Source organism: Chiloscyllium plagiosum, unplaced genomic scaffold (genome assembly GCF_037043375.1).
Source record: "Chiloscyllium plagiosum isolate Xiang-an unplaced genomic scaffold, Cpla_swu_hap1 HiC_scaffold_4, whole genome shotgun sequence".
NCBI classification, from domain to species: Eukaryota; Metazoa; Chordata; class Chondrichthyes; order Orectolobiformes; family Hemiscylliidae; genus Chiloscyllium; species Chiloscyllium plagiosum.
In genome coordinates, this window is record NW_028270142.1 from 143,267,247 (window position 1) to 143,276,762 (window position 9,516).

Sequence of the window (9,516 nt, forward strand, 5' to 3'; positions counted from 1 at the left end):
GTGTTGGGAACCAGGTACAAGTTACTCTGATTTGATAGATATTGTTACAGAGATGCGGAGCAAGATGCACATGGAATGTTATAATCCTGCAAGATCCTGCGCTGTTTCCCCAGACCTGCCCCCTTCCATATCTGTCAGGCATCATCGTACTCGCTGATGCTCAGCACCAACCTCCCAAAGCCTTACACCCTTATCTGACCCTTCTCAATGGAGGAGGTGGCTTTCTTCCACTCCGATGCCGTGAGTCTTTGGGGAGGGTTCTTCTCCAGTTGGGGTGGTCTTGAGCTAGAGATTCCCACGGGTCCATTGACAAATTACATCTTTGCAGGAGAGGCTTTGAGGATGCCTGTGAAGAGGTTCTCTGCCCTCCAGGTAACCACTCGCCGTGACAACGTTCAAAGTAGAGAGCTTGTTTTGGATGTGTTGGATCAGGCATGGAGCCAAGGTGATCCTGCCAGCACAGCTCATTGACCTAATAATGCCTCAATACCAGGGCCACTAGGCCAAGCGAGGACACTGTTCTTGGAGTGTTTATCCCGCCTGAAGCAGGGTTCCCAGCCAAAGACATGGTCACAGAGACATGGACAATGTATAGCAGATACCTCAAACCACTTCAGAGATATGACCAGTGAAGCCTTCATACAAACCTGCTCGTCTATGGGCTTAGCCCATAATGTGTAAACTCCAGAAATTGCTCTCTGATTTATTTATTAACAACTAGCATGGGGGTGGCACAGTGGCTCAGTGGTTAGTACTGCTGCATGGCACACTGCCAGGGACCCAGGTTCGATTCCTACCTTGGATGACTGTTTGCGTGGAGTTTGCACATTTTCCTCATGTCTATGTGGGTTTCCTCCGGGTGCTCCGGTTTCCTCCCACAGTGCAAAGATGTGCAGGTCAGGTGAATTGGCCATGCTAAATTGCTCATAGCGTTAGCTGCATTATTCAGGGGTAAATATAGGGTAGGGGAATGGGTCTGGGTGAGTTACTCTTCAAAAGGTCAGTGTGGACTTATTAGGTCAAAGGGCCTGTTTCCACACTGTAGAGAATCTAATCTAATCAAACTGTAAGTACTGATAGCTTCACTGGATTGCTGCTCCAAAACCCAGGCTATAATTCTGCCTTCAGAGGTGGTTTATTTCACTTGAATTTCTTGGAATGTGGGTGTCACTGTCTGGGCTGCCCATCCCTAGTTGCCCCTTTTGAAGTTGGGGAGTTGAGCAGCCTTCTTGAATCTCTGCAGTCCATGTGCTGTAGGTAGACCCACAATGCCCTGAGGGAGGGAATTCCAGGATTTTGACCCAGTGGCAGTGAAGGGACGGGCGATATATTTCCAAGTCAGGATGATGAAGTGGCTTGCAGGGGAACTTGCAGGGGGTGGGGTTCCCATGTATCTGCTGCCCTTGTCCTTCCAGATGGAAGTGATCATAGGTTGGAAGTAGATTAATTTATAATTCTAAAGATTACACTTACCTGACCATTAATCTTGATCTTCGTTCTGTTTTTTTCTTTTAGTGTTGGGATACAAGATTCAACAGGACCAAACTACGAAGGTAACTGACACTCATGACCTTGTTGTACAATGTTGTGTACGGGAACCATGAGAACATATCAAAAATAGGAACAGGACGAGGCTGTTCAGCCCTTCAACTTTGCTCGGCCATTCTAGGTCATAGTTGATTATCTACCACAATGCCATCCCATACTCCTTGATTGTCGTTAGTTACACAAATCTAACATATTCACATTGAACTCACTCAATGACTGAGTTCCCATAGCCCCAAAGATTTACCACCCTCTCAGTGAGTAAGTTTTGATTTCATTTTGATTTATTTATTCATGGGATGTAGGCATTGTTGGATTGCATTTTCCTGGAGCCCTTAGAAAGGCTAATGACCTGCTTTTTTGAAGAAATTATGATATATTTCAAAGTCAGGATGGTGAGTAGCTTGAAAGGCAATTTGTAGGCTCACTCCCTCCATGATCACTACCTGGTCACAGCAGTGTATACCATTTACAAAATGTGTTTCAGAAATTCACCAAAGATCCTTAGATAGCTTTTTAAACCCATGACCACTTCCATCTCGAAGGATAAGGGCAGCAGAGTGGAAGCAATGGCCTAGTGGTATGATCCCTGGACTGTTGATCCAGCAACACATGGAAAGTTCTAGAGGCATGAGTTTGAATCCTGCCATGGTGGAATGTGAATTCAATAAAAATCTGGAATTAAGAATCTAATGATGACTGTACATCAATTGTTGGAAAAACCCATCTGGGTCACTAATGTCCTTCAGGGAAGGTAAATGCCATTTTTACCTGGTCTGGCCTACATGTGGCTCCAGAACCACTGCAATGTGATTTACACTTAACTGCCCTCTGGGTAATTAGGAATGGGCAATAAATGCTGGCCTGGCCAGTGATACCCTCATCCAATGAACTAATTTTTTTCAAATACATGGGAACACCACCTCCTGCAGGTTCCTCTCCAAGCCCTCACCATCCTGACTTGGAAATATATTGCCGTTCCTTCAGTGGCGCTGAGTCAGAATCCTGGAATTCCCTCCCTAAGGACATTGTGGGTCTACCTACAGCACATGGACTGCAGCGGTTCAAGAAGGCAGCTCACCCCCACCTTCTCGAGGGGCAACTAGGGATGGGGACTAAATGCTGACCCAGCCAACGACACAAGAATTCACAATACTAAATGAATAGACAAAGATTCTCCCTGCTCCCTATTTAAAGAAAATTCCCCTAAATTCTGGTCTGGATACATTTAGGGATTGTCTTACATTGATAGCACTCATTTTCATCATTTCAATTTTGTTCATAAGTGGAAATACTGATTGAGACATTGAAACTGGGAGCAGGAGGAGGCCATTCAACCCTTCAAGCCTGCTCCACTATTCAATAGGGTCATGGCTGATCGTCCAACTCAATCCCTTGTTCGACTTTCTCCCCAGACCCAATCGATCCCTTTATCCCTAAGAACCATATCTAACTCCTTCTTGATTCAATGTTTCGGCCCCAACCACTTCCTGTGGTAGAGAATCCCACAGGATCCCCACTCTCTGGGTGAAGACATTTTACCTCATCTCAGTCCGAAATGGCCCACCCCATTTCCTTAGACTGTGACCCCCCGGTTCTGGGCTCCCCGGTCACTAGGAACATCCTTCCTGTGTCTACCCTGCCTAGTCCGGTCAGAATTTTATATTTGATCATGAGATCGCCCCTCATTCTTCTGAACTCCAGTGAATATAGTCCTAACCAATCCAGTCCCTCTTCCTACATCAGGAATCATATCTGAGATATTACAGTAGTGACCAAGAATCTTCCAACAACTCATCTAATTGAGGATTAATCTTTACTAAAACCATGTACTTGTCAAATACCATGACCCTGCTGGGGGGTAAGATTCAGGATCACGGGTGTGTGAGATCCCTCACCTCCACAACTGGGACTGGAAACACCCAAGACATTTAACAGCGTTCCATGTGTTCCTAACCATCATCCTTTGACCTTTATTGACACTACAGTCAGATTTACAACCCTCTCAGAGAAGAAATTCCTCATCATCTCTGTCTAAATTGTCTTATTCTGAGATTATACCCTCTGGTCCTAGACTTTCCCACAAGGGGAAGTAATAATTAATCAAAAAAGAACGACAACATCTCTACTTCCTCAGGAGGCTAAGGAAATTCAGCATGTTTACAAGGATCCTTACCAATGTTTACAAATGCACCAGAGAAAGCATCCTATCCGGATGTATCACAGCTTGGTTTGGCAACTGCTCTGCCCAAGATCACAAAAACTACAGAGTTGTGAACACAGCCCAGTCCATCACACAAACCAGCCTCCCATCCACTGACTCCATCTACACTTCCCACTGTCTTGGGAAGCTAGCCAACATCATCAAAGGCTCCTCCCACCCCGGTTATACTCTCTCCCACCCTCTTCCATTGGGCAGAAGATACGAAAGATTGAAAACACGTACCAACAGATTCAAAAGCAGTTTCTTCCCCGCTCGGCACGGTGGCACAGTGGTTAGCACTGCTGCCTCACAGCGCCAGAGACCCGGGTTCAATTCCCGCCTCAGGTGACTGACTGTGTGGAGTTTGCACATTCTCCCCGTGTCTGCGTTGGTTTCCTCCGGGTGCTCCGGTTTCCTCCCACAGTCCTAAAATGTGCAGGTTAGGTGAATTGGCCACGCTAAATTGCCCGTAGTGTTAGGTGTTAGGTCTGGGTGGGTGCGCTTCGGCGGGTCGGTGTGGACTTGTTGGGCCGAAGGGCCTGTTTCCACACTGTAAGTAATCTAATCTAATCTAAACCTCTCATATATTAGAGCTGGTCTTTCTCTGCACCCTCTCTGTAGCTGTAACACTATATCCTGCATTCTGTTCTATTATCCTGATGTGCATATGTAAGGTATGATTTGTATAGTTAGCAAGCAAAATAATACTTTTCACTGTATTTCGGCACATGTGATAATAATAAATCAAAATCAACTCAAAGTCTTTCCACATCTACCCTGTCAAGTCCCCTAAGAATTTGGTATGTATCAATAAAGTTATGTCTTGTTTTTTGATATGCCGGTGAGTACAGGTCAAATTTACTCAACCGCTCCTCATAAGACCGTCCCTTTGGGATCAGCTAAGTGAACTTTCTCTGGACTGTCTCCAATGCCAGTCCTTTGATAAGGAGCAAGCCTTTTAAGACTTCATTTATTGCATCTTAAAAGGTTTGAAGTTTGCATTTTCCATTTTCGAATGTATTTGCTGGACTTTGGGTTGCACCAGGCGATCAGACTTCAGCTTTTATTTAAAGCACACGCGCAAAAAAAAAAACAAGAATGTTGGAGAAACTCAGCAGGTCTGGCGGCATCCGTGGAGAGAGAAACAGAGTTAATATTTTGAGTCCAGTGACCCTTCAGCCATGCCGCTTGGTCATTGCCTGTCCCTGATTCTGACCCCTGGGCTGCTCAGCACTCCGATCTCCCTTGTTCTGTAAAGTGTGGGTGCAGATGTAGACCATTCAGCCCATCTGCCAGACCTGTGGAGTTTCTCCAGCAATTTCTGTTTGTGTTTGTTTCGGATCTCCATCACCCTCAGTTCTTTCTTTTACCTCAGCTTTCTTTTATCTCACCTCACTCCTCTCTTTTGCCGCCCACCACCCCCAACTCCCCACCCACACATCCCTTACCCCCAATGCCCACCCTCCCAATCCTCCCATTCCCACCCCACCCACCTTCTGCAGGTCTGGATTGGACCCACAGAGATGCAGGAGAAAAGTGCGGAGGCCAAGGCTGACCGAGTGAAGGGTCCGAGCCCCGGGACTGGGCCTGGGACTGGTACTGGGTCTGCCAGGGATGGGACCTCTCTGAGGAAGCAAAGGAAGGTGGGGAGCCTGCTGCTGAAGAGATTTCTCCAGCCCGAGCCACTGGGCCCGAGGAGTGAGCGGACGCTGGCGGTGGACGAGCACCACGAGCGGAGGAGGCTGCACGTCGCTGAGTTCTGCAGGAGGTATCAGGTCAGCAGGCCCAGGGGCTCCCTTAACAGGCTTGTCTCGCGTGTGTATGTGGAGGACAGGCACAAGCTGCTGTACTGCGAGGTACCCAAGGCTGGGTGCTCCAACTGGAAGAGGGTCCTGATGGTGCTGAACGGCCTGGCCTCCTCCCCGTACAACATCTCCCACCAGTTTGTGCACTACGGGACACACCTCCGCCGCTTGGACAGCTACAGCCTACACAAGAGCTACCAGCTCCTGGGCAGCTTCACCAAAGTGCTGTTCGTGAGGGACCCCATGGAAAGGCTGGTGTCCGCCTTCAGGGATAAGTTCGAGCACCCCAACGTCTACTACCACCCGGTGTTTGGCAAGGCCATCCTCAGGAAGTATAGAGCCAACGCCAGTGCCGAGGCACTGGGCACAGGGGCTGGCGTGACCTTCGGTGAATTTGTTCACTATCTCCTGGACCCACAGAAGCCCGTTGGCATGGACATCCACTGGGAGCCCATCAGCCGGCTCTGCTCGCCCTGCCTCATCGATTACGACTTTATCGGGAAGTTCGAGGATCTGGAGAAGGATGCTAACTACTTCCTGAAGCTGATTGGTGCTCCTGTCGATCTCCAGTTCCCCAGTTTCAAAGACCAGCATTCCAGTGATGAGAGAACCACGCCATTGGTTGTCAAACACTATCTCCTTCAGATACCACCCTTGCAAAGGCAACAACTCTACAACCTTTATTACCTGGACTACCTCATGTTTAACTATTCAAAGCCACACTTTTGATACATTTGGGGGGGGGCCTGAGAAATGGCAGTAATTTATCAATCAGGAAAGCCTAATATATTCTGTGATGTAGATCTTATTTTGATGTCTCCTGCAGGTGGAATCCTATTTGAACTTGGAACCTTCAAAGTATTTTCTTACTCTTTCTTTTACTCAGTAGAATAATAGGATGATGGGATTGAAAATGGTGGCCCCCACTCTCAGCTCAGTTCCTTCAAAGACAAATGCGGTGTGCTGTTCACCTAATTGATGAACAGGATAAGGTACATAGGTGGGGTCGAAAGACTGAAATCCTAGCCTCCGCTGATGAAGTTATTCCCAGCTGAGGTGCCCACATTTTGCATGAGGCATTCCTGAACTGGGGAAGGGGAGATTTGTTCCATCAAGGTACCTATGTGTGGGCAGAGCGATGCAGGCTGTGGTGCACTCCACAGTTGAATAGCATCGTCTGGCCTCACGGTCAAGAAACCTCTTGCGTCAGGAATGGCTTTCTCAGAGAGAATCTTGGAGGTTGTCATCCCATCCCTGGGGCAAGAGTCTTCAGGGGTGAAAAGGAAATGATGGAGAAAATTGTAAGGGGACTGATAAGGTAGATGTTTACAGCTAGCAGTCTATGAGGTGATAATTACTCCTAACTCTTTATTTCCAATCAGGATGATGTGTAACCGAGGGAGAGAATGTTGGATCATCCTGGTGTATCTCTTTTTTTCACTCTGCACGACCAGCTGAGTGGATTTGGAAATGATTTCCCCAGTTGCCCTTTCTAAAGGTGCTTGGATTTTCCTTCCTTCACTCAGGCGATATTGGTGTCTCTGAAAAGACCAGCAATTACCCATCCCTAATTGCCCCTCAAACTGTGTGGCTTGCTCAGTCATAAGACATAGAAGTGAAAGTGGGCCATTCAGCCCATCGAATCTGCTCTGCCTTTCAATGAGGTCATGACTGTGGGCCATTACAGGGGGGCAGTTAAGAATCAACCACATTGCTGAGTGTCTGCAGCCACATGTAGGCCATGCTGCATAAGGATGGCAGATTTACCTATCTAAAAGGATATTAGTGAGCCAGGGTTCTGAGGAAGGGTCACTCGACATCAGCTCTGGTTTCTCTCCACAGTTGCCGCCAGGCCTGCTGAGCTTTTCCAGCAACTTCAATTTTTGTTAGTGAACCAGATGGTTTTTTACCACAATTGAGGAGTTACTTTGAGGTGGTTAGCTCAGTTCTCTGGACAGCTGGCTTGGAAGGCACTGTAGCGCCAACAGCATAGGTTCAGTTCCCGTACCAGCTGTGGGTAGCACAGCAGCCTGACCTTCTCAACCTCTTCCTGAGGCGAGGTGTCCCTTGGGTTAAACCACCACCAGATATCTCTCTCTAATGAGAGAGCAGGCCCAATATTTTGTAGAAGTATGGTGCTGCTCAAGATCAGAGTAAAATTACTGACGATAACTTTTATTTTTAGCTGATTTAATTTGTTGACATTAGATATCCCCAGCAGTGCTGGGAGTTGAATTCTTGGTCATTAATCTAATCCTCCAAAGGGCAAATCCACGTGGGTAACCACTACAAACAGTGCCGGTTTAGGATTCCACTGTTCTCTCATTACCAGTTCAACACAGTTGGGCATCAGTTTAACAGTTGCCAGGCACACAAGTTACGGCAATTCTGAAGACTGGATTTTCCTCGCCCTGTACTGCTCAGGTCATGGAAGCTCTTGAATCTCCCCTGGCAACCCCAGGATGAAGGGCCTTTGCCCGAAACGTTGATTTTCCTGCTCCTCGGATGCTGCCTGAACTGCTGTGCTTTTCCAGCACCACTCTACTCCAGATTGTTGAGTTAGAGTCAATTGCTAAAACACAACAGGGCACCAAGAGACAACAGGAGCCAATCACAAAATGCACAAAACCCCCACCTCCTTCAGGGTTTGTGGAATGTTGGTCCTCCAACAGGGTGGTTTCTGGGCCCATTAAAAATACCCTGCCAATACATGCTGCTGCTTGCCCTAACCCCAGGATATCCAGTCGCTCTGAGGTGACTCCTGAAACAGGGGAATTTGTATGGTGCTGCTCCCAGCCATCAGCATTTAAAGATAGAGGGGTGTGAGTGGGTCAGGGAAGATGGGGGGGATTGGTGAGGAGTGGTAGGAGCTAAACGTGGGTTGTGGAGAAGGAAAAAATGGGCTTCCCATAGAGGGCACAGATAGAAAAACCAGGATTGGGTCACCCATATTGTTCAATCCTCCCGATTGCGTCTGACCCTTGAGTTAAATAGGGACCAGATAATGGAAGAGAAAAGTCTTAGTCTTAAAAATTACTAAAAGTAGGATTGATTTCATTGTTTCTGAGTTACAATCCTGGTCGTAAAAATAACTAATAATGAATAATTTTCTTAGGGTTTAAACCTAATCACAAATGTGGAATTTATTTCAGTTTTGTCTGGTTTCCATTGTAACGGTGGTAATGAAATAAAATGACTTATATTTTCATACGATGCCATTGGATTCATTCTGTTTGGGGTCACCCAGCTCAGTTCACTTGGTAACGTAGCGTGATGCCAACAAGATGGGTTCAATTCCATGGTCACCAAGTAGGACCCACATTCTCGATCCTTCCTGTGATGTGGTGACCTTCAGATTCGCCTCAATGCCATTGTCTCTCTCTCTCTCTCTCTCTCTCTCTCTTCCTCTCTGATGAGTGAGAGCAGCCTACAGTCCTGCGGGAATTGGCAATCCTCCATTCATGTTGCCTTTCAAGGTGAAGTGGACCATGGTTATCACAGCAAGTACCATGTGTCAGCAAAGGAAGTGTGTGTAAATACCTGAACTGTAACTCTGCCAAGTCTCATGGTGGGAGTGTTTGTCTTACAAAATCTATACGGTAGGTATCAATGTTCAACATCACTGAGTCAACTTTAGCTAATTCCATCAAAGTGAGGGCCTTTTACAAACTGACAGAACTTGCTACGATTTGGTAACAGCTGTAACTTTGAGTCCCAGTTCAGAACGAAAGTCTGTTATGGAACAGATCAAGCCCTCTAAAAATATATTAAGAGTGTACTCTATTTTAAAGATAATTGCCAGATGGTGTGTTCTAGATGTAACTTGATTGGTCAAACTACCAGATTTGAAGCAAAACACACTTTATTTGTACACTATTAGTTAAAATACAACAAAAGAAAGAAGAAATTGGAATAACTTAACTCTATTGGAATACTTAACAGAATGGATTTGGTTTGCTCGCT

At 46.6% G+C, this 9,516-nt stretch overlaps 1 protein-coding gene across 6 annotated transcripts in view; it reads left to right on the forward strand.

Moving 5' to 3' along the window:
- Positions 1-8,760, forward strand: part of LOC122548822 (carbohydrate sulfotransferase 9-like) — a 124,089-nt gene extending 115,329 nt beyond the window's left edge. For all 6 annotated transcript variants that reach the window (XM_043687634.2, XM_087986730.1, XM_087986729.1 and 3 more), the window contains exons 3-4: positions 1,516-1,553; positions 5,251-8,760. In XM_043687634.2, coding sequence (XP_043543569.1) covers positions 1,516-1,553; positions 5,251-6,282 — 1,070 coding nt within the window. In that variant the 3' untranslated portion in view covers positions 6,283-8,760. The remainder of the gene's footprint in view (positions 1-1,515; positions 1,554-5,250) is intronic.
- Positions 8,761-9,516: the final 756 nt, after the last annotated feature.